Source organism: Ammodytes marinus, assembly GCF_949987685.1.
Source record: "Ammodytes marinus genome assembly, chromosome: 8".
NCBI classification, from domain to species: Eukaryota; Metazoa; Chordata; class Actinopteri; order Uranoscopiformes; family Ammodytidae; genus Ammodytes; species Ammodytes marinus.
Genome location: NC_137212.1, coordinates 1,631,884 through 1,656,653, shown reverse-complemented (window position 1 = coordinate 1,656,653; position 24,770 = coordinate 1,631,884). Strand labels below are relative to the sequence as shown.

Sequence of the window (24,770 nt, the reverse complement as noted above, 5' to 3'; positions counted from 1 at the left end):
CCTTGGGCAAGACACTTCACCCACCTTGCCTCGTGTGAATGTCGATAGTTAGCCTGCTGCTATCGGTGTGTGAATGTGTGTGTGAATGGTAACGTGGGAAAGGAAAACAGGTCTCCCTTGAAAAAGAGTCTTCGGTCTCAATGGGATTTACCTGTAGAAATAAAGGTTAAGAAAAAAAAAAATGTGCATATGACAAATAAACCATCTTAAATATCTTGAATGTTGAATATTAATCCCAATATTAAGCACATTTAGGAATTCCTGCAGTTCCAAATTAATCCAGTAGGTGGCAATATTGTATAAATTATTAGTCTATAACTGTATGCTTTATTTGTTTATTGTTTGTTTGGTACATTTAGCCTTAAACCTTATCTGCAATGGGGGTTGAATAGGTTTTATTTCCACTGTTAAAAAAACAATCTCACACTCCATCTTCAACCAGTGTTTTTAATTATTATAATTTTTTTTTAAGATATTTTTTTGGCATTTTTATGCTTTATTTGATGGTGTAGAGACAGAGTTGAAATGGGGCAGAGAGGGGAGTGACATGCAGAGAACGACCGCGGGCTGGAATCCAACCCGGGTCCGCTGCTGGCCGAGGCCCATGGGGGGGGAGACGCCCTACCAGCTGAGCTAAGGGCCCATGGGGGGGGAGACGCCCTACCAGCTGAGCTAAGGGCGCCCCCCGTGTTTTTAAGTTTTTTGCAACACAAAAAACACACAAAAAAATGAACTTTTGAATACTGAATTGAGCTTGGAATACTCACCTTACGAATGCATAGTAGAGAGTTACAATTTTTCGGTTGTGAGATGAAATGATGTACAGCTTAAAGAGTAACTTAATACAGTAGAAGGTTGAAAAGCAAAAGAGAACAATAGGTCAGCTGCTGCTAATTTTTCTCTTTTTTAATCCGTCACTAACTTTGACTTTTACCTTCAGAGACTCTGGACACTCTGGAGCAGTGGGTCAGAGAGATCTTCAACGACGTTCCCAACAAGTAAGACCACACACACACACACACACACACACACACACACACACACACACACACACACACACACACACTCACTCACTCACTCACTCACTCACTCACTCACTCACTCACTCACTCACTCACTCACTCACTCACTCACTCACTCACTCACTCACTCACTCACTCACTCACTCACTCACTCACTCACTCACTCACTCACTCACTCACTCACTCACTCACTCACTCACTCACTCACTCACTCACTCACTCACTCACTCACTCACTCACTCACTCACTCACTCACTCACTCACTCACTCACACACACACACACACACACACACACACACACACACACACACACACACACACACACACACACACACACACACACACACACACACACACACACACACACACACACACACACACACACACACACACACACACACACACACACACACACACACACACACACACACACACACACACACACACACACACACACACACACACACACACACACACACACACACACACACACACACACACACACACACACACTCATTACTCACTCACTCACTCACTCACTCACTCTCTCACACACATCACTCACTCACTCACTCACTCACTCACTCACACACACACACTCATTATACACACACACACACACACACTCATTACACACACACACACACACACACACTCACTCACTCACACACACTCATTACACACACACACACACACTCACTACACACTCATTACACACACACACACACTCACTCACTCACACACACACACACACACACACACTCATTACACACACACACACACACACACACACACACACACACACACACACACACACACACACACTTTAACTACAACTTCATTCTCAATATATTTCGACTTTTTTTCTCATACATTTATATTTTATTTTCTTTTATTTTAAATTCATCACTTTATTCTCTTAACATTGTTGAGTTCCCAGACATTTTTTCCCTTCAAGGGCCTTAAAACTCTGTCTTAATATGTGAAGTATTTACACAAATTAAAAAACAGTTCACGTATGATAAACACACACTAACTAAAGAACTTGTTTGTTTCCAGCTCTGAAGCTCGAGCCGATTTCTCCGAGCTGCTGCGTCCTTTTGACACTCCGGCCTTCAACAAACTCTACAGAGGTCAGACACACTCTCTGTTGCTGTTGTTATTTACTCACACTAAAGGCCCGGACACACCGGCCCGATAATCGCCGTCTTAGAGTCTGGAGGGGGCGGGGACACAAATCTGTTTGGTGTGTGCCATGAAATCGGTTGTCGTAGATGTCGTCGGGCTTCTTTCAGTTGGAGCAATTTGATTTGTGGAGGGCACAGACACTTTCTGTATTGCTGTTATTAATTCATAGTATTAAAAGTCGTATTTATGAACGCTTTTTGTCAAAATCAGTGAATATTGTGTGTGCACTGAAAAAAAAATCTAGTGTTAATACACAGCCTAGGCTCTGTTAACTGGTGTTTAAACAAAGGGGACCCACCATAGCTAGCAACATGCTCCTTTACAGAGCCTAGGCTGTTTATTAACACTGTATTTTTTTCAGCACATATACACAGTAGACAGGTAGCAGATCATGAGGAGATATTCACTAATCATGACAAAATTAATTTGGACAATTTTATGCCGTCCTACACCTTTTTTATATCTTATGTTTTTGTCTGTGTGTTGCAGTTGTTCCTGTGAGGAAGGTTCACGCTCTGACCATCAGCTGGGCCGTACCACCACAGGGGAAACATTACAGGTGTGTGTGTGTGTGTGTGTGTGTGTGTGTGTGTGTGTGTGTGTGTGTGTGTGTGTGTGTGTGTGTGTGTGTGTGTGTGTGTGTGTGTGTGTGTGTGTGTGTGTGTGTGTGTGTGTGTGTGTGTGTGTGTGTGTGTGTGTGTGTGTGTGTGTGTGTGTGTGTGTGGCCTCCTCATATCGCTAAGATCACTGTAAGTCTTAACAGGCTGTGTGTGTGTGTGAATGTTTATAAGTGTGTTACCTTATCCTGTCTCTAAGATCACTGTCAGACTAAACGGAGTGTGTGTGTATGTGGGGGGACGCATGTTTTAATGTGTGTTTGTGTTAATGTGTGTTTCTCTCTCTGTGTGTTTCTGTGTGTGTGTGTGTGTGTGTGTGTGTGAGGGTCTTTAAATGTGTGTGTGTGTGTGTGTGTATTAATGTGTGTTTCTCTGTGTGTGTCTGTGTGTGTGTATTAATGTGTTTCTCTCTCTGTGTGTTAATGTGTGTGTGTGTGTGTGTGTATTAATGTGTGTGTCCCTCTCTCTGTGTGTGTGTGTTAATGTGTGTGTGTCCCTCTCTCTGTGTGTGTCTCTCTCTCTCAGGGTGAAGCCTCTCCACTACACTTCGTGGCTGATCGGACATGAAGGCCCCGGCAGCATCTTGTCTCTGCTCCGCAAGAAGTGAGTCAACAAGAGAATCACTCTCAACACCGTCAAATTATTTCCTCATATTCTGTATAAAAATGTCTAAAAAAACCCTCAAAAAGTTGCCTAAGCTAAAGGTCTATAGTTTGTTTTTTAGATACAAACAAATTAGATCCAGTTTGATATAAAGGAGGTTCATTTTGGGTGCAATGGGCCTTTTTTGTTTGTTCATGAGAATCACCCGGGTCGCGTTCCGAATCGCATACTCTTTCTTTTTTCTATTCTACACACTACATCCGACGATAAAAATAATCTAGTTAGGATGCAGTAGGCATACTATTGGGACATACTTTTACTCTCTTATTTCATCATAACATTGCTCCTTGATCTTGCCTCTTGCTTTTATATCCGTCGCATCCCCGTTCGTTTTCATATGGAGGCTTCGTCGATGTTACGTCACTTCACGTGCGCACTGGATTGTGGGTCAGAATCGCCCAAATAGGATGCACTTTTCAACACTAACAATCTTGGCCGCATGAAGTAGGACATCCGGGTACTTCTAACCATCCTAAATCTGGCCATAAGAATCGGGACATCCTAAATCTTTTTTCTACATACTATATAGTAGAAAGTATGAGATTCGGAACGCAACCCCGATTGCATTTTATTCGGTTGATCACGATTGTCGATTTAGTCTAGTCTGACCTTCCGATACCGATTCCTTTGGAAGAACCTTAATTCAGACCGTACTCAACAATTCCTGTGAACTTTTATTTTTTCTATTGAAAACCAAAATATAAAACCTATATAAAACAAATTAGTGAAAGGAAATGTGTTTGGTGAGGACACCAGCTTATTATTATTATTGTGTGTGTGTGTGTGTGTCTATATCTCTATCTCTATCTGTGTGTGTGTGGTGTGAGTGTCTATATCTATCTGTGTGTGTGTGTGTGTGTGCGTGCGTGCGTGTGTGTGTTCCTATGTGTGTGTGTGTGTCTATATCTCTATCTGTGTGTGTGTGTGTGTGTGTGTCTATATCTCTATCTCTATCTGTGTGTGTCCGTGTGTCCGTGTGTGTGTGTATGTCTACATCTCTATCTGTGTGTGTGTGTGTGTGTGTGTGTGTGTGTGTTCCTGTGTGTGTGTGTGTGTTCCTGTGTGTGTGTGTGTATGTCTATATCTCTATCTGTGTGTGTGTGTGTGTGTGTGTGTTCCTGTGTGTGTGTGGTGTGTATATCTCTATCTGTGTGTGTGTATGTCTATATCTCTATCTGTGTGTGTGTGTGTGTGTTCCTGTGTGTGTGTGTGTGTGTGTGTGTCTATATCTCTATCTGTGTGTGTGTGTGTGTGTGTGTGTGTGTTCCTGTGTGTGTGTGTGCCTGTGTGTGTGTCAGGTGCTGGGCTCTGGCTTTGTTTGGAGGAAACAGTGAAACCGGTTTCGACCAGAATCAGACCTACTCCATCTTCTCCATCTCCATCACACTCACTGACCAGGGATACAAGAACTTCTACCAGGTTAATACACACACACACACACACACACACACACACACACACACACACACACACACACACACACACACACACACACACACACACAAGCTCACAACCACGCGCACACTCACTCACTCACTCACCCCAACCCTTACACTAACCCTAACATAAACCTAATTCATACCTGAACCTTAAAACCTAGTGTTAATCCTCAAACAGCCCTTTAAAGGCCTGTCCTTAAAACCTAGTGTTAACCCTCAAACAGCCCTTTAAAGGCATGTCCTTAAAACCTAGTGTTAACCCTCAAACAGCCCTTTAAAGGCCTGTCCTTAAAACCTAGTGTTAACCCTCAAACAGCCCTTTAAAGGCCTGTCCTTAAAACCTAGTGTTAACCCTCAAACAGCCCTTTAAAGGCCTGTCCTTAAAACCTAGTGTTAACCCTCAAACAGCCCTTTAACCCATTGATGACGGCTGCTGCGTGATGCCACATTGTATCTCCTGCCTGATGCTGCGTCACGCAGCAATGTTACTTTATCTAATTTTCATGGCGTGCGCAACATAGAATGCACCGTCATTGGTTCAAATACACATGAGGTGGGTTTTGTTGATTTTTTAAGACCACGTGACCACCCAAAAAATGTGTGGTTTGCCGAAAATCATGCCAATCAAAAAATTAATAAATAAAGAATAATAAAAAAAAACACATTGCATCTATTTATTAACAATATTTATGAATTCAGGCTATATTTTGATGCTCCAACTCAAATTCAGGCGATAGTTAAGTTTCAGTTTCGTTTTCATCTCCGTGGTATACAGCCGTTTGGACCAGCTGATCGGCTCCCGACAGCAGGAGTCAGTCTGCGTTCCAGTTGTACTGGAAAATCGGATTTATGGTGCCAGTGATAACTGAACTAAATAATAAAATAAAGTTATCTTCTCCTTCTTATATCTGTCTATCTTTATCCCTCCACTGCACACTCAGTCACTACTATCCATGCTAAAAAGAAGCAGGATTATAACCTTGTCTAGCACATTATTTTTAAATATTTTCTATTATTTATTCTTTTTTTTCTCCCCCATCTAATTTTGACAATTTTTATAAATATTTGTTGGTTTGTAAGCGCTAAGGGAGCATGTTTAAATAAAACCTGTGAACCTTACCTTTTAAATGTATTTTATTTCATGTTTCTATGTGCTACACAGGCTTAGATATTAAGGTTTTGGTAGACTTTACAATTCATACTATTTTTTCAGAAAACCGTCAGGCATTAAGGACATGCATCCTAGATTGCCATAGTCATCAATGGGTTAAAGGCTTGTCCCAAAGTGAAAACCGGACAAAATGTCCTCACTTTCCAAAAATGTTCTCACTCCTAAGGTTTAAAACTCAAATTGGTTCCATAGTTGCACAATTACACACACACACACACACACACACACACACACACACACACACACACACACACACACACACACACACACACACACACACACACACACACACACACACACACACACACACACACACACACACACACACACACACACACACACACACACACACACACACACATACATTTTTGTTTATTTCTAAATGCTTCCTTGTCCCATAACTCACACACATTCTGTCCCTCTGTGCAGGTTGTCCACTTTGTGTTCCAGTACCTGAAGATGCTTCAGACTCTGGGACCCCAGCAGAGGTCAGGCTCCACAATACATTCTGATTTCAAACAGATAATTAATAATAATATCATATCCATTGTAGCAAATAGAGAAATATGCCTTCTTTGTTTGGTTATAAAAAAAAAGAATTTCACCACAAAAAATAAAATGTAATATATCAATTTTCTTTCAGGATTTATGAAGAAATTCAGAAGATCGAAGCCAACGAGTTCCACTACCAGGAGCAGGTAAAGCGGCTGAATTAATATAACAAATGTGTAAAGATGATAATAAATAAATGAACAATGAATAGATCTGTCTTTCCGCTAAACAATACTTTCAATTAGACGAGATGAGGTTTCAACCCTTCAATCACTGATACTCGATGCTACAAAAACAACAGTCAGAAATGTTATAAAAATGTAATTTACACCTGCAGTGTGTAGAATTTTGGGTTTTATTTCCTAGCAGATTTTGTAGAAAGTAATTTTAATATCCATAAGTACATTTAATTTAGTGCATAATAGCTGAAAAAAATGTTTTGAATAATTTTTTTCCCCCTTAGAAAGGGTCTCATATATGTCCATATTTCTGCATATTTTGGACCAAGGCCTAGTGCCGCCATCTTGAAAGTGTCATAGTTGGAATGTCATCAGGTGCATTGTTCAAAATTTAGAATTGTTCCTTTCCTTGAAGGCCACTGTAGCTTCTGTTATTATTCTAAAGGGTTGGGGTTACCCAGGGAGTGTTGCATTCTAGAACTTTGTAGAACTTTCTTGATGATGTCATATTACACACTGCACCTTTAATTGCTAACTAGGTTTTTCCCCAAAATAATTAATTAGAAAAAAATAGGTCAAATGAAACAATTCTATAGCAACAAAGAAACTCCAATAATCTCTATGATACCGTGTTAATAATTCAATGTAAATATGTGATTGAACTTGTGTTAAATGTTGTAAATATGAGATTAAACATAAATATAAATGTTTTCCCCCAGACGGACCCCATAGAGTTTGTGGAGAACATCTGTGAGAACATGCAGCTGTTTCCTAAAGAAGACTTCCTCACCGGGGACCAGCTCATGTTTGAGTATGACACACAGGTAAAAAGTAGACTAGAATCAACCATTAAGCGTAACTTCTTATCAGTAAATGTGTTTACGTGATTATTTTCACATCTTGTAAGAAAAAAAGTAGGGCCGAAAATATTGCATTGTGATTTTTTTCCATTCCTCGACCGCTGCTTGTGTGCAGTATTGTGCATTTCTCAGTTGTTTTGGATGGCATTTATATCATATTGAGTTAAAGTGTGTGTGTGTGTGTTTTCATGTGTGTGTGTGCGTGTTTGTTTCTGTGTGTGTGTGTGTGTGTGTGTGTGTTCAGGTGATCAGTGAAGCTGTGACGCTGCTGACTCCAGACAGGGCGAACCTCCTGCTGCTGTCGCCAGAGAACGAGGGTCACTGTCCGCTCAGAGAGAAATGGTTTGGAACCTGCTACAACAAGGAGGGTAAGAGACACACACTCTCACTCACTCACTCACTCTCTCACACACACACACACACACACACACGTTTGTAAGGCTATACTTGTGAGGACATTCATTGACATAAAGCATTCCCTAGCCCCTTATAGCCCCTTACCCTAACCATCCAAACTAAATGCCTAACCCCAACCCTTACACTAACCCTAACATAAACCTAATTCATACCTGAACCTTAAAACCTAGTGTTAACCCTCAAACAGCCCTTTAAAGGCCTGTCCTTAAAACCTAGTGTTAACCCTCAAACAGCCCTTTAAAGGCCTGTCCTTAAAACCTAGTGTTAACCCTCAAACAGCCCTTTAAAGGCCTGTCCTTAAAACCTAGTGTTAACCCTCAAACAGCCCTTTAAAGGCCTGTCCTTAAAACCTAGTGTTAACCCTCAAACAGCCCTTTAAAGGTCTGTCCTTAAAACCTAGTGTTAACCCTCAAACAGCCCTTTAAAGGCCTGTCCCAAAGTGAGACCCGGACAAAATGTCCCCATTTTCCAACAATGTCCTCACTCTCAAGGTCTAAAATCTATATTGGTTCACGCGCACGCACGCACACACGCACGCACAAATACACACAGCTGAAACATTTGCTGGTCATTACATTTAAATCAAACCAAACAACTAAATATAAGACAGCTTGTACTCATATTAATCTTGTGTGTGTTTGTTTTGCCCCCCCAGACATCCCAGAGGAGTGGGCACAGCGCTGGGCCGGAGACTTTGAACTCAACACAGACCTCCACCTCCCTGCTGAGAACAAATTCATCGGTATGAAAATATGACGATTTTCTTGTGTCCCTGATCATGCCATGTATATAAATTGGATGCTGAATGTGGTGTATGAAAAATACATGTATTTGATGTGATTATTTTGACATAGTGCTGCTGTCTTGGCCAGGTTAATCTTGTGTTAAAAGTAGTGCTGTCAAACGATTAAAATATTTAATCGCATTAATGTCATAGTTAACTTGTGATTAATCGCGATTATTTATTCTAGCCTGAATGTCCCTTGATTTCTTTTTGTCCCATTATTGTTCCTCATTTTAATGCTCTCATCACACCCATTCTAATTATGATATTACAGAAGAAATACACTTAATTACAATGATGTCTACACCATTGTAATTCAGTGTATTTCTTCTCAAATATCATAATTTGCAATTCAGTGCAAATAACAATAGGCTATATGCTATATATTGACAGTAACTTAAATGCGAGCCATATGTATAGTTTGTGGTGTTTCAGTTGTTACTAACATTACTAGGTGATACAACAGCATGTGAAACAACAACCACAACATTTCCTAGGCCATGACGAGCGTTAATCGCGCGATAAAAAAATTGACGCCGTTAAAATGGGTTTGCGTTAACGCCGTTAATAACGCGTTAAACTGACAGCACTAGTTAAAAGTTATATTTACTACATTATCACAATGTAAAAGGAAAACATTTAATGATTCATACAATAGCTGATTTATAGCACAGTTTTAATTGTACTTTTTTTTCTTTTTTCTTTGTTTTTCAGCGACGGATTTCGCCCTGAAAGCGTCGGACTGTCCAGACTCAGAGTTTCCCGTCCGGATCATAAACAACGAGCGCGGCGCTCTGTGGTACAAGAAGGACAACAAGTTCAAGATACCCAAAGGTGGGTACAAACAAACGCCTCAACTATAGAGGACTATATCCGCCATTATAATAAATACATTTAGAAATAGATAAATGTACAAACAAGCCCCTCAACTGTGGATATTTGCATTTTACTTTATTTTTTTATTTATGGAGCAGTACTGTGTGATTTTTAAGGAACTTGTAAATACTAAGAACTGTTTACAGACACAAGTGTGATTATGGGAAGATATAATAGATATGTACATAGATAAATGACTCATTAAATAAATTAATTAATAAAGGAATATTGAAATCGAATGCTGAATTATCTATTATAAGCAGTTTAAGTTGAAAATAAATAAATATGCAAAAACTTCAAATTGATATCAAAGTGTTTCACACAAAATTCCAAGTAATTTTTTTCGAAATTGTTTCAAACCAACAAAACTTACTTTTAATTTTATAAACAGAAAAGTTTGTTTGTGGGGTTTAAAATAAAGTAAATGATTAAATAATAATGTTTTCTGTTTTTCAGCGTACATTCGTTTCAACCTGATCTCCCCGGTGATTCAGAAGAGTCCTGAGAAGTAAGAGACACACACATGAATGTCCACGTTAAAGTCAATCATCATTAGTGTGTGTGTGTGTGTGTGTGTGTGTGTGTGTGTGTGTGTGTGTGTGTGTGTGTGTGTGTGTGTGTGTGTGTGTGTGTGTGTGTGTGTGTGTGTGTGTGTGTGTGTGTGTGTGTGTGTGTGTGTGTGTGTGTGTGTGTGTGTGTGTGTGTGTGTGTGTGTGTGTGTGTGTGTGTGTGTGTGTGTGTGTGTGTGTGTGAGAGAGAACCAATTTTGAATTTAGACCTAAGAGTGAGTAAATTTTTTGGACAGGCCTTTTGAGGGTTAACACTATGTTTTAGTTTTAGTGTAAGGGTTGGGGTTAGGCATTTAGTTTTGATGGTTAGGGTTAGGGTAAGGGGCTAGTGAATGCATTATGTCAATGAATGTGCTCACAAGTATAGCCGTACAAACATGTGTGTGAGTCTGTGTGATGTGTGTGTTTGTAGGAGAGAGTCAGTGAGTGAGTGTGTGTGTATTGACTGTGCTGTTCCTCTGTGTGTGTGTATGTATGTGTGTTTTAACGTATTGATGCGTGTGTGTGTATGTGTGTGTTTAACAGTATATCCCTGTGTTTTCAGTCTGGTTCTATTCGATGTATTTGTGAACGTTTTGGCCCATAACTTAATTCAATCATCAAGACATTGTGTGTGTGTGTGTGTGTGTGTGTGTGTGTGTGTGAGAGAGAAAGTGAGAAAGCACAAATGTATGCGTACTTGTGTGTGTGTGTTTAACAGTATATTCTTGTTTTTCAGCCTTGTTCTGTTCGATATCTTTGTGAACGTGTTGGCTCATAACCTGGCTGAGCCGGCGTACGAGGCTGACGTGGCTCAGCTGGAATACAAGCTGGTCGCCGCAGAGCACGGACTGGTCATCAGGCTGAAGGGCTTCAACCACAAGCTACCGGTGAGACAGACAGACAGACAGGGAGGCAGACAGACACACAGACAGACAGACAGACATGGAGGGAGGCAGGGAGAAAGACAGACGGACAGGCAGAGCACGGACTGGTCATCAGACTGAAAGGGTTCAACCACAAGCTACCGGTGAGACAGACAGGCAGGCAGGCAGGCAGGCAGGCAGGCAGACAGACAGACAGGCTCATAGACAGACAGACAGACAGACAGAGAGAGCACAGACTGGTCATCAGACTGAAAGGGTTCAACCACAAGCTACCGGTGAGACAGACAGACAGACAGGGAGGCAGACAGACACATACACGCTTTTATACCTTTTCATAATTTCTTATTTTATTTTATTCTATAATTCTTCTTCTTCTTCTTCTTTTATAATTTGTATAACAGCAAACGAGACCATCAGTGTAAAGAATGCTATTTTTATATAGTTTTTCTTAATGCCTTTGTCATGGGGTATACGCTCACCCAGGAACAACAGCTGGCGTGATTAAAACACTACCGCTTTTGTCCAAATGGGGGCGCTAGAATTAACACAAATGGAAATTTCCTCGGAGCACCTTTACTACTACCTCCAGTAACTTTTCTGTTCTGTGCCGTTTCAGCTGCTGTTGAGGTTGATAGTGGACCATCTGGCAGACTTCACCGCAGACCCCGGAGTCTTCACAATGTTCTCAGAGCAGCTCAAGAAAACCTACTTCAACATCCTCATCAAACCAGAGAGACTCGGAAAGTATGTTGCACACACACACACACACACACACGCGCAGGCCCGCACACAGTCACACACACACACACACCTTTTTATATGTCCAACAATAAATTACATGTTAGCTAATTACTCAGTCCACGATATGATACAGACACATTTTTATGAAACGTTCCCCCGTGATTTGTATTTCATACTTTCACTTTTTAATAATGAGTTGATGAAATAAATGAGTAATCAGAAACAAAAAATGTTTTAATCTGTTTTAGTACATTGTGTTTGTTGAATCTGCAAACTTTTGAATTTGCATTAAAGCTGGGGTATATGATTTCTGATTGGTCAAAGTTAACATGAGCTGACACTTTGACCAATCAGAGGGAGGCTCCAATTCTCTGTTCTTATTGGCTGTTGGGACTGTCCATTCACTTTGGCACGACTTTGTTGGTGTAGAGCGTGTCAGGGAGGGACCATAGGGGAGGGACCAAAGAGAACAAGTGGAGCGGTTGAGGTATTTGGATTTGAATCTCTATCCCAACTGCCATTTTCTCCCCAAATCCTCCACCCCAGCTTTAATACATTAGAAAGTAATTTTACTTTAAATTTTCTAAAAATAAAATTGATTGCACAGGATATTCAGTGGTGGTATGGTTGTGGTGACCTTTTTTTTTTAAATCTCATAATCTCTATGTACAGGGACACGCGTCTGTTGATCCTGGAGTATTGCCGCTGGTTTTTATTTCGAACAAGTAAAGAAAAAGAAAAGAATAAGCAATACGAAACAATACAATACAATTATGAAACAAGTGGACAGTTACAATGAATTATTATTTACAATGAAAACGACAAATGAAAATAAACTGTCTTAAATGTGCTTTGACCTTTCGAAAAAGGGCAGAAAAGAAGAAAGACGTATTAAAATGAGATTTTGAATCGAGTCGGGTGGGGTCAAGGGTCACATGCTTTCTTGAAGAGGTGAGTTTTGAGTTGGCTTTTGAATGACTGATATAAAATGAATTCTCCTCCTCTGTGTACAGGGACACTCGCCTGTTGATCTTGGAGCATTGCCGCTGGTCTGTGATGCAGAAGTACAAAGCTGTGATGAAGGGACTGACCGTGGACGACCTCATGACCTTTGTGACTGCGCTGAAGGCAGAACTCTACTGTGAGGGGCTGGTGCAGGGAAACTTCACTAGCACGGTGAGATGGATAGACAGATGGATAGACAGATAGATAGATAGATAGATAGATAGATAGATAGATAGATAGATAGATAGATAGTCAGTAAAATGAGGGACTGGTGCAGGGCAACTTCACTAGCACGGTGAAACGCCTCAAGATCTGGGATGGGCGGATGGATGGATGGATAGATAGATAGATGGGTTGATGGATAGATAAGTGGATAGATGGATGGATGAATGGATGGATGGCTAGATAAGTGGATGGATGGATGGATGGATGGATGGATGGATGGGTTGATGGATGGATGGATATATAAATATATTGTGACAAAAAAGAGAAAAAAGGTTTTAATCTTGCTAAAACTGTTTCCCCCAACAGGAGTCCAAGGAGTTCCTGCAGTATTTCATAGAGTGAGTATCCTGCTTCATTTGTGTATTTCACATTCACATTTTCTATGGAGTTACTTTAGTGTCTGTATTTAGCAGAGCTTGAGCAAAACTTAACCCACTGCAATAAAACAATGTTTTTATTTAAAGTAAAATTCATTTGTGATTAAAAAAAATAATAAAAAATTGTAAATACAAAAATCTTCTAAATATTTTGTGTTTGAAAAAAAATAAACATTTGTTTATTAAAATTATATAAAAATGTATTTGCAAAAAGTTTTTGCTCTGCATAGGAGTCTGATCTGTAAATATGATGTTAACTGTGTGTGTGTGTGTGTGTGTGTGTGTGTGTGTGTGTGTTGCCTGTGTGTGTCTGTCTGTCTGTCTGTGTCTCTGTCTGTCTGTGTCTGTCTGTCTCTGTGTTGCCTGTGTGTGTCTGTCTGTCTGTCTGTCTGTCTGTGTTGCCCCTGTGTGTCTGTCTGTCTGTGTCTGTCTGTCTGTCTGTGTCTCTGTCTGTCTCTGTGTTGCCCCTGTGTGTGTGCCTGTCTGTCTGTCTATCTATCTATCTATCTATCTGTCTGTCTGTCTGTCTGTCTATCTGTCTGTCTGTCTGTCTGTCTGTCTGTCTATTTGTCTCTGTGTTGCCTGTGTGTCTGTTCGTCTGTCTGTCTCTGTGTTGCCCCTGTCTGTCTGTCTCTGTGTTGCCCCTGTCTGTCTGTCTGTCTGTCTGTCTGTCTGTCTGTCTGTCTGTCTGTCTGTCTGTCTGTCTGTCTGTCTGTCTGTCTGTCTGTCTGTCTGTCCGTCCGTCTGTCTGTCTGTCTGTTCGTCTGTCTGTCTGTCTGTCTCTCCAGTAAGCTGCAGTTCCAGCCGCTGACAGCAGAGGTCCCCGTGTTGTTCCGGGTGGTGGAGCTTCCTCAGAAACATCATCTCTGTAAAGTCAAATCCCTCAACAAGGGCGACGCAAACTCTGAGGTCACCGTCTACTTCCAGGTGAGGACAGACCCACACCCCACACACACACACACACCTGAAATATATAGTTTGGTAGAAAAAAGATTTAGGATGTCCCGATTCTTGTGGCCAGATTTAGGATGGTTAGGATAGGAAGTACCCGGATGTCCTACTTCATGCGGCCAAGATTGTTAGGTTGCGTTCCGAATCGCATACTCTTCCTTTTTTCTATTCTACATACTACATCCGACGATAAAAATAATCTAGTTAGGATGCAGTAGGCATACTATTGGGACATACTTTTCTCTCTTATTTCATCATAACATTGCGCCTTGATCTTGCCTCTTGCTTTTATATCCGTCGCATCCCCGTTTGTTTTCATATGGAGGCTTCGTCGATGTTGCGTCACTTCACGTGCGCACTGGTTTGTGGGTCAGAATCGCCCAAATAGGATGCACTTTTCAACACTAACAATCTTGGCCGTTGGAAATCCGGGTACTTCTAACCATCCTAAATCTGGCCACAAGAATCGGGACATCCTAAATCTTTTTTCTACATACTATATAGTAGAAAGTATGCGATTCGGAACGCAACCTTTGTTTGGAAAGCAGCATTTCTGCTATGTCAGTCTGTTCCTTTTAAAAATCCATTCGGACTGTTGGCTTAAGTCTATGAGTGGATTGTAGCCATATTGTAAAATCAAATCAGTTTTATTTGTATAGCCCAAAATAACAAATAGACATTTGCCTCAGTGGGCTTTACATTCCATGTAGCCAATGTTGATATTCCCAACCCTAGTTATTTCATCATACATGATGAAATCTATGAATAAAGATGATTAGTTCACGTCATGTGTGACTTTTTTATTAATTCTGAAGCTTAATGTGACTGTACATTTGTTTGTGTCCTTACAGTCGGGGCTGAAGAACCTCAGAGAACACGCTCTCATGGAGCTGATGGTGGTGAGTTCTGATGACGTTTAAACACATTTAAAACAGGAGTTTAATGTGAGTGAAGCTTTAGTTCATGTGTCTTCTGTCCGTCTCCACAGATGCACATGGAAGAGCCGTGCTTTGACTTCCTCCGGACCAAGGAGACACTGGGGTGAGTCTACGGAGTGTTAGTTACATTTCAGGGTTTTCAGACGGACTAGGTGCTGGGAAGGTTTGAACATTCAAAGGAAATTTCTATTTAATTTTAAGTAAAACATGAAAACATGGGGGTATGTTTTGGTTTATTATTTGATGGGACCATTTAAAGCTATACTGTACGATCTGAGAGAGCTAGCATGATTTGAAATTAGCTTGTCCTCGGAGTTCCGTTTAACTCCTCCCTCTCCCCTCGGGACTCCCTCCCCCACCCCTCGACACACAGCCGTGCACGAGCGCTGCTGGCTGCACTTCCCAATTGCACTGTTTACCAGTGATTGTTAACATTTAACTCACACACACAAACACTCACACATAGGCTACATGCAGAAAAGGCCCCAAAGTTTATAGGTTACAGTGTTGTTATTTCTTATAGAGTGTTGAGATGAGTTTTGTTCAGTGTGGATGACAGTATAGCTGTCAGTTAGTGGCCGTGACGTCAGTCGGCCGGAGGGTCTGTCTAGTAAGTTTCCTTTTCTCTTCTCTCTCGGTCAGGTGTGTGAGCGCGCATGTTGCCGCAGTAGTCGACACAGTTGAAACGTGTTTATGTGAATCACCCGTGTGTGAGTAAGTACATGCAGTCCCGATCGCTGTTATAAGTTACAGTTTATGGATGTTATTGACGGCCGCGATTCGCAGGTCGCAACAGCTGTTCTAACGTCTCCTCACGAGCGGAATGTAAGCCTGTGTCTCTTTTCCTGCGATCTATGCTGCTGTGCCTGTGAAAGAAGGAAAATAAAGAGCGGAAAAACCATACTCCTCTTCTCATGCTTATAGTCTGACGTTTTTGGCCTTAAGTGGTGTTCTGGCCGACACCTCTGAAGTGAAACCAGTGATAAGCAGATCAGCGCGGTACCGGTAGGCGACATCCACCAGTTTCCTCCGCTACACTAGGCTACATGATGAAAGATACAGAGCAGTAGCCTACTTAAAAATATAGCCTACTTTTTAATCTTTGGGTTTTGGGGAAAGTAGCAAGTCTTGTCAAGTCAAAAGGCTCAAGTCACGAGTCTAGTCCACTGCCAGGTAGCCTACTACGATATGGCACGAACGCTTTCTCTGCCCTCCGTGAACGCGCTCAGGCTCGCACACAGAGGGGAGAGAACGCGCAGGATTGTGATTGGTTCTTTAGATACGGGTCCATCGTCTCCGATTGGTCAGCATTTTAACAGGTTTATAGAAGGTACAGAATTTGGGGGTTTTTCGTTTCTTTTTCATTGCCCATAAGTCATTTATTGCTGTTGGGGTGTAAAAAGCACTTTTCACAACATATTAAAAAGTGCATATTGCAGATAATCTCCTATGATGCCTTTAATGTGTGTGTACTGACATTAAGAAACATGCATAAATAAAGTGTTAAAAAAGAAAGAAAGTGCAGTCCATCCAGATGTATGATGTGACTTGGATGCCGTTTATTGAATATGTGGAGAAGCTGCCTGTCTCTTGGGTCCTTAGAGATGAAGTATAAGACAATGGGATAGGTGTAACTTGTCTGAGTGCTTTTAGAATAAGCATTTGATGAATCGAACATTTCACTTTGTTTTGGAGACATACATTATGCAATATTTCTCATTACATGTGCATGCATTTCTTTAATCATCTCATATCCTTTTCCCCCCAGGTACCAGGTGTACCCTACCTGCAGAAACACCTCTGGAGTGCTGGGATTCTCCGTCACCGTGGAAACACAGGCCACAAAGTTCAAGTGAGACAAAATCTGTTGAGTTTTACTGTTTATATTTGTTTCCTGGGAAAGTTATAAAAAAAGGCCTGCTTTTTTTTAGTGCACGCACAGTATGACAAGTTATTCACTCATTTAGAAAAAAAGTGATTTTGACAACAAGCGTTCTCCAAAATCGCTAACTCCACCTTTTTAAATAAAGATTTTAAAATAAATTGGTTAAATGTGTTGAGACCCTGAGCCAAAAATAGCTTTTTAAATGTATTCCTTTGGTGTTCACAGCACAGAGTTTGTTATTCGCTGACACTTAAGGTGGTGGAAATTTGGTAAAATGACGTTGATAAAAAAGTATTGTAAATTCACCATAAAAAATGTTGGAAACCTTTGACAAAAATACTTTTTTCAATGTATTTTCTTTATCCTCACAGTACAGAGTTTGTGAATATCTCCTCATGATATGTCTGTCTCCTGTCCGTACTGTGTGTGAGCTCAAAAATAATAATTTACAAATAAAATTGGCTCTGTAAATGGTATGTAAACAAAAGAGGCTCACCGTTTTTGTCCTCAGCACGGAGTTTGTGGAGGCTAAGATCGAGGAGTTCCTGGTGAGTTTCGGGGAGCGTCTGTCGGGCCTGAGTGCGGAGGGCTTTAGGACCCAGGTGACGGCTCTCATCAAGCTGAAGGAGTGTGAGGACGCTCACCTGGGAGAGGAGGTCGACAGGAACTGGTTTGAGGTCGTCACGCAGCAGTACGTCTTCAAGAGGCTCGAGAAGGAGGTGAGGCACCTCTGTTGTTGTTATTATTATTATTATTATTGTTATTATTAATAATATCATTATAGTTGTTATTATTATTACTATTATTATTATTTATTTCTATATGTTCCAGTATAATGTGAGACACTAAGGCCCCTACACCTTTATTTCATTTTATTTTAATTTAACCTTTATTTATACTCGAGAGATCAATTGAGAGAATCCCCCTAATTCTCCCTCCATATTAAAAGGTCAGCGATTCTGGAGAACCCTTGTTGTCAAAATCACTTTTTGTCAAAATGAGTGAATATCTTTCTTTAGTTGTTTGCTCATTCTGGTGGATTTTTATCCTCTAGAACATCCCCAAGTGAAATACTGTATTGAAATAGTACTTAATTAGTTGAAGTAGCCAACAAAAGAAAAAAGAGACATGATGCGCTCAGTATTATCGGTGAACGGTTAAGTGATAACCATGGAAATCCCTATTCTAACTCCCTCTGTGGTTAGGTTAATGCTAGTCCTAGTTATATTGTTCTAACTCCCTGTTCCTTCTAACTCCCTGGAACCTGGCCTTAAACTCTTTCTATATGTCCCTGGAACCTGGCCCTAAACTCTTTCTATATGTCCCAGTGTAAAGCAGCCATGTAAAGGGTTCATCTTGGTCCTATTATATGGTCAGGGTGTCCGCGGATCCTTAACAAGTCTTAAATGTATTAAAAATGTGATATGCTGGTCTTAAATCCATAACTCAAAGGTCTTAAATTTGCAGAGGCAGGACTATTCAATGTTATATATTTATATATATTTCATCCGGGACTTTTTGAGAAGGAGATGTAGAGAGGCTACTTTCTAACTTAACTGCTCATATAAAAGCCCGACACTACGCTAGAGGCAGTACGGCCGTGTGTGGCAGTGATTCGCAATTAAAACGTAGAAGAAGAATGTGTGTCCCCTGCCTCCGAATTTTAAGTCGGTCGCGGGAAAGCAAGAAAGGGGAGAACGACCCAGCGAAATGCATGCCCAGCCCAGCTATGATCAATCCAGTGAGAGGTGGAGGGAGGAAGACATATCGTATAGGCAAGTTTATTTATATAGCACAATTCAATCACAAGGCCACTCAAAGTGCTTTACAGGGGCAAGATTAAAATACATAAAACACATTAGAAGACATTTAAAAGCGAATGAAAAGAAGTAAAACATTTAAATAAAATAAAAAGTACAGGTTAAAATGGAAACAGAAAAGTCTTCAGACTCGATTTAAACATGTAAGTAAACATGTCCCAGACGACCTAAGGGCTCTGGACGGTTCATAACGTATCAGCAGATCAGTAATGTATTTTGGCGCTAAACCATTTAGTGCTTTATAAACCAACATCAGTATTTTGAAATCAATAGTATAGTGTAAAGCAGCTATGTAAAGGGTTCATCTTGGTGCTTTGTTTCTAACCCTCTGTGGTCTCTGACAGATCGAGGCTCTGAAACTCTTCTCCCAGGCCGAGCTGGTCTCATGGTTCCTCGAACACAGAAACGCCAGCAGCCGGAAGCTCAGCGTACACGTGAGTCTGTCTGTCTGTGTGTGTGTGTGTGTGTGTCTATCAGGGTTTATAAACATCCTTAAAAAGTCATATATATATATAATAAGTCCATCAAAAGTAAGTCTGTCTGGAATTTGAAATGGTCTAGTTCATAAAAATAAGATCTGCAAGTTGATTCATATAGAAATTAGCTGTCTGGAAGAAAGTCTACAAAAGTGATCATAAAAATAAAAATGCTCAAAAAGATTGATATGATCTAAATTGAACTCAATTTTGGTTTAAAAATAAATTATACTGGCTGTTTCTGAGTTTGAATGCACTTCCTAGTAGTCGTTTTTGTATAGAAGCCTCAGCTAAATTAAATGTTATATACTGTAAAATCTAAGATATATTTATCCTTTTTAGAAGAAAAAAATTAATTGTTGTTTTTATAATTATTTTTTGTATTTTAATATATATTTTATTATTTTTTGTTTCATTGTGTTTAAATTATTTTTTTTTAAAATGCGTTTAGATTGATGCTTTTGAACATTATGTATTATTTTTTTTGTACTAATTTCTTAATGCAGGATTGTTTGTGATTGGGTGTGAGGGTGGGATATGGGTGGGGTATGTTCGGGGGGGGGGAAAAAAGGGGAAAAAAGTTGTCATCCATTGTACTGCAGTTGCTTTGCTACTTTGCAATCTAATAAAAAAACCTTTGAAAGAGATTGATGCTTTTGTCTTTCTCTCCGTCCGTCCCAGGTTGTTGGATTCGGAGCGGAGGAGAACGACCCTCCAGAACAGAGCATTGCCGGCTGTGGCCCCGAAAGCCCCGACAACCCCCCTAGCAACCCCAGCCCCCCCTCCTCTTCTAGCTACGGAGAAGTCAGCGAACTCACCTTCCTACCGACCTCCTCGCCATCTCTCAAAGAAGTCACTCTGATCGCTAATATAAGAGCATTCACGTCCTCTCTCAAGCTCCATCCGTACCACAAAATCCTAAACTAAGCCCCCTGTATCTACTCTCTGTTATTTACTACACACCAACAGGACTTCAATGCAACACGAGGCATTCGCTGTCTCTCTCTCTCTGTCGGAGATAATAAAGCAACCGTGGAAAAGGAGTTTAGGAATTGATGTTTGATACAAGAGGACACTGCTGACAGAAAATGGCCGAACATTTCAGTTTAGTAAAAGGTGAACCCGGACCGAGAATTCACATAGTCGGATCTTGCCTATAGTCGATTAATCGTCGAATTCATGCTTTTTTTTTTTTTTTTTTTTGCTCAAAAAATCTCATTTGCGATTGTGGCTTCAATTTTTGCCCCACACTCAAAGGGGCTGAAAAAACAAATTTCAGTTTGGCATAGGAATTAATTTTATCGCGACTTAGTCTACAATTCACACACACACACACACACGAATGAGATTGCTTAAAAGATCATGTGTTATGTTCAAATTTATATTAGCAGTATTAAAAATAGGCTGATATTAACACAACTATATAGCCACTGTATCATGATATATTGGGCTAAACCAACTCATTCCATGTAAAATCAGACATTCAGTACCCCCCCCCCCCCCCCCCCGATATAGCTGGGATAGAATTACCCTTTTTTCATTACAACATTTTGCGACTATTTGACTGTGAAATCGGCAGTCGAACCGGGCTATTCGACTATTCGGGAATCAACCCTAGTGTTTAGTTTATTTTTGGCTCATGTGAGTGTTGGTATTAATGCTGCATTCACATCCTGTGGGAAAACATGTATAAAGCATCTCATAGAAAAAAGCTAAATTAAAAATGCTTAAACCACTTTTTTTATGTAGCGTATATAGAATCTAATGTATGTGTGTGTACAGGCAAAATAATGCGAGTGTAGGCTAGTTTTTATGCAAAAATATGATGCCAAAAGTTAATACCTTAGCGCAGGCTTCTACCGACTGTTACAAATGAGCAAAAAGGCTGAAAGAAAATTTTCATTTAAATCAAAAGCAGTTAATTTAAATAAGCCGTTTCCAATCCAACCATTTAAGAATTTCAAATATATATTTTGCATTCTACACTACCAGTCAAACATTCTAGAATGCCACAATTTTTCCAGTTTTTATTGCAATTTACGCAGTTTATCTAAATGTACTCTGAAAATAAAATAATCAATCCATCTATCTAATCCAACAATAATATCAATCAATCTACTATTTCTTGCAGGTCAATATAGTCCAAATAATGCTTTAAACACAGGCTGTTACAACACCGCTTTTATACAGACAGAGGGGTTTGGAAGTCGGCAACTAAAGTTGGGACACCTAGGCAATTTTTTTTGCATCAACTTTCAAGGCTTCATTTACTTCCATTGCTGCAGAAAAGCTCAAAGTTGTGAACCTATTCTTTGTTCCCTGGTAAAAAAGCCTTTTGGATAGCGAAAGACATTTACAATTTACATTATTTTGGACATTTTTGGTAACCTAAATTATTTCAACAACACTGGAACTATGGGTCTGTGAATAACACACATTTAAAACATTGTGTGTGACCTTCAAGGCACAATGATTAATCTCTGTAAAGTCCAAATATTGGGAAAAATACTAACAATATACTTTTTTTTTAAATGCATTTCCATAAGTCTCTAACACACAAACTAATAATTTGAATCAAGGCATTTCCCTGTGAGTCTGTGTAGCATGTTAACGTAGCAGCAGCTGCCGTTTCAGTCATGGTGCATTCAGGGACAGTATTGGGGTGTAGGTCACCTGTGTTTTGGCTAAGCCGAACACATTAATCTTGTGTATTTACACACGTAAAAATGCAAAGGAAGTAGATTTCAAAGGAGGCATTACATTTTGCACTGGGGTGTTTTTGCATGTGCATCTCAAAGTCCGTAAAATAATTAGGAGATGTTTGCCGGATTTATCTTCTAAAAATAAAGCCATAATCGTCAGTCCATTTGTAAACACAGAGAAGTCAGAAAATCTTTGGAGTAATTTCACAAATTGAGAAAGTTAATAAAAGATTTTATTTCACTATGTAAAGATTTCTTGATTTGTACAGTGTCCAGGACCAATAACGTGGTGAAAAATATTAATGTACAGCTCTGGAAAAAAATTAGAAGACCCCTCCAAATGTTCAGTGTCTCTCGTTTGACTATTTTTAGGCATATGTTTGAGTAGAATGAACATTTTGGTTTTATAATATAAACTACTGACAACATTTCTACCAAATTCCAATACATGTTTTGTCATTAAAGAGCATTTCCATTAAGTAATGTACAGAGGAAGATTTAAGAAAAATCCAGACTGGTCTCTTAATTTTTTGCCAGAGCTTTAGTTTGTGGAAATATCAATGAGAATATTGAAGTGTTAAAGGAATATTATGTTCATTGTTATCGTGAAAGAAGCTGAGCAGAAAAAAACTTCAATCATGGCGTCCCGATGGATTTAAATAAGTCTGATTTTTTTTTTGTTGTCGTTTCTTTCAACTGTAAAATAATTTGTACGATTATTCCAAGGTGACATGAATGCAGCGCGGAGACTCAGGGCGATTTAAAAAAAAAAAAAGACGAATAATGATCATATTAATGTCACTTTTCATGCCAGTATCAATGGATATTAACAACTGCTATGTTTTTATTTATGTTGTATGGGTTTCTATATACATGTTCATACTGTAGGACTGGATGGCGTATATGAAGAATTACATGTAAAAAGACTAAACTGTTTTCTGGTGGCCAGTGATGCAAAGCTGTGACGTGTTTTTAAATGAATGTACTGCAGTAGTTTGTGGAGGCTGAGAGAGTGTGGCACCAAAATCACTGCAAGTTCATTTTGAATTGAATATGCATTTCAATGACATTTAAACATACCTTCAATAAAGTGTTTTAGTTAAGAATTGGAAGTTTTGTGGGTCATTCTGTGTAAAACGGAGGTAAATCTTGTGTTTGTGAAATTGAAATACTAAATTAATGTACCTCGGAATTTAACTCAAGTGCAGTGCGCCGAGTACCGCACTTGTACTTAAAGACCTACTTCACCAGGTGGGAATATGAAGGTGTATTGAACTCTGAGATCCTATGTAGTATAAATGTGCAATTTTTTTAGAAATCGGTTCATCCTAGCCTGAGAAAAGGCAGAAAGAGTGTTTTATGGTCTCACTGTCTAACCCTACATTTCACCATGTGTGATGTCACATTAAGATTAACAGGACAGCTGGGCCAAAGGAAGACTGAGGGAAGAAGAACCTCATTCATTATATTATAATAGTGATTTTCTAATGATAGAACGCCGGTTCCGTATGCGGGAAGTATTCCTTTAAGTTCAAAAGTAAATCTCCTTTGCTACATTAAACTACTGCTAACAAGTTCACAGGTGGTACAGTAGACATATGATAAATACACAAGTAAAAAATACAAAGCCATGGTCAGGGGAGACGCGTATGAGCAAAGAGAAACAGAAAGAGTCGGTGTTAGAATCAAACGTGTTTATATAATTAGTTTTGGTCTCAAGTATCTCACTTGGCTAAACAAAAACATGTTAGTAATCCAACACGTAGAATGTATGGTTTCATATTCACTTTGCGGCCATGACAGTACAAAGGAGAAGTATAAACGGAAAGAGAAGAAGTGCTGAGAATGTACGTGTTGTTTAGCCAAGTGTCAAACCTCAGACCAAGTGCACTTCAGATGAACAATAAAAAAGCGAGAAGTTGTTTAGGCAGACCATAGAACCCTTTATGGAACAGAAACTAATGTCCGTGACACATAACATGTAAGTTGAGTGAAACTAAGACAAGCTCTAACTGCAGAAAGTGTGTGAAAAAGATAAGATTCATACAGTATGTAATTGCAAAACTCAAACTTGAGAACTGTAGCTCACTTCTCATTATGGTTAATTGCAGTTGCAGAATGAATGGACACTGTCTAAAAGCAGCATAACTAGCTTTACTAGCATCGAGTTTTCTATACAAAGTCCACCTAATACAAATTTGAATTATTTGATTTTTCTTGAAAAGTCCCGTAATGTTTCCAGTCAGTTTTATAGAGGAAAACCAGTGAATATTCACATTAATGAAGCCAGAATCAGTTAATGTTTTCTTAGAAAGTGACAGGGGCAAGTGGCCTGGGAAATTTCAGAACTGAGCTAGGGGTAACAGGAACCCCTTTGGAGGCCAGCGAAGGTGAGGGCGGAAACGGGGAAGTGGATCGAACCGTGACAAAAATATGGTTTTATGGA

General features: G+C 39.8%; 1 protein-coding gene across 1 annotated transcript in view; it reads left to right on the top strand.

The window, feature by feature from the left end:
* The window catches only part of nrd1b (nardilysin b (N-arginine dibasic convertase)), a 33,293-nt gene extending 9,902 nt beyond the window's left edge, over window positions 1-23,391 (top strand). The window contains exons 10-32 of the mRNA XM_080032752.1: window positions 941-998; window positions 2,083-2,156; window positions 2,701-2,770; window positions 3,354-3,431; window positions 4,790-4,910; window positions 6,531-6,589; window positions 6,745-6,799; window positions 7,552-7,656; window positions 7,937-8,060; window positions 8,765-8,851; window positions 9,608-9,727; window positions 10,226-10,277; window positions 11,057-11,207; window positions 11,821-11,948; window positions 12,959-13,121; window positions 13,482-13,513; window positions 14,341-14,479; window positions 15,355-15,402; window positions 15,492-15,544; window positions 17,210-17,293; window positions 17,838-18,045; window positions 19,491-19,580; window positions 20,304-23,391. Coding sequence (XP_079888878.1) covers window positions 941-998; window positions 2,083-2,156; window positions 2,701-2,770; window positions 3,354-3,431; window positions 4,790-4,910; window positions 6,531-6,589; window positions 6,745-6,799; window positions 7,552-7,656; window positions 7,937-8,060; window positions 8,765-8,851; window positions 9,608-9,727; window positions 10,226-10,277; window positions 11,057-11,207; window positions 11,821-11,948; window positions 12,959-13,121; window positions 13,482-13,513; window positions 14,341-14,479; window positions 15,355-15,402; window positions 15,492-15,544; window positions 17,210-17,293; window positions 17,838-18,045; window positions 19,491-19,580; window positions 20,304-20,549 — 2,345 coding nt within the window. The 3' untranslated portion in view covers window positions 20,550-23,391. The remainder of the gene's footprint in view (window positions 1-940; window positions 999-2,082; window positions 2,157-2,700; window positions 2,771-3,353; window positions 3,432-4,789; window positions 4,911-6,530; window positions 6,590-6,744; window positions 6,800-7,551; window positions 7,657-7,936; window positions 8,061-8,764; window positions 8,852-9,607; window positions 9,728-10,225; window positions 10,278-11,056; window positions 11,208-11,820; window positions 11,949-12,958; window positions 13,122-13,481; window positions 13,514-14,340; window positions 14,480-15,354; window positions 15,403-15,491; window positions 15,545-17,209; window positions 17,294-17,837; window positions 18,046-19,490; window positions 19,581-20,303) is intronic.
* The last annotated feature ends 1,379 nt before the right edge of the window (window positions 23,392-24,770 follow it).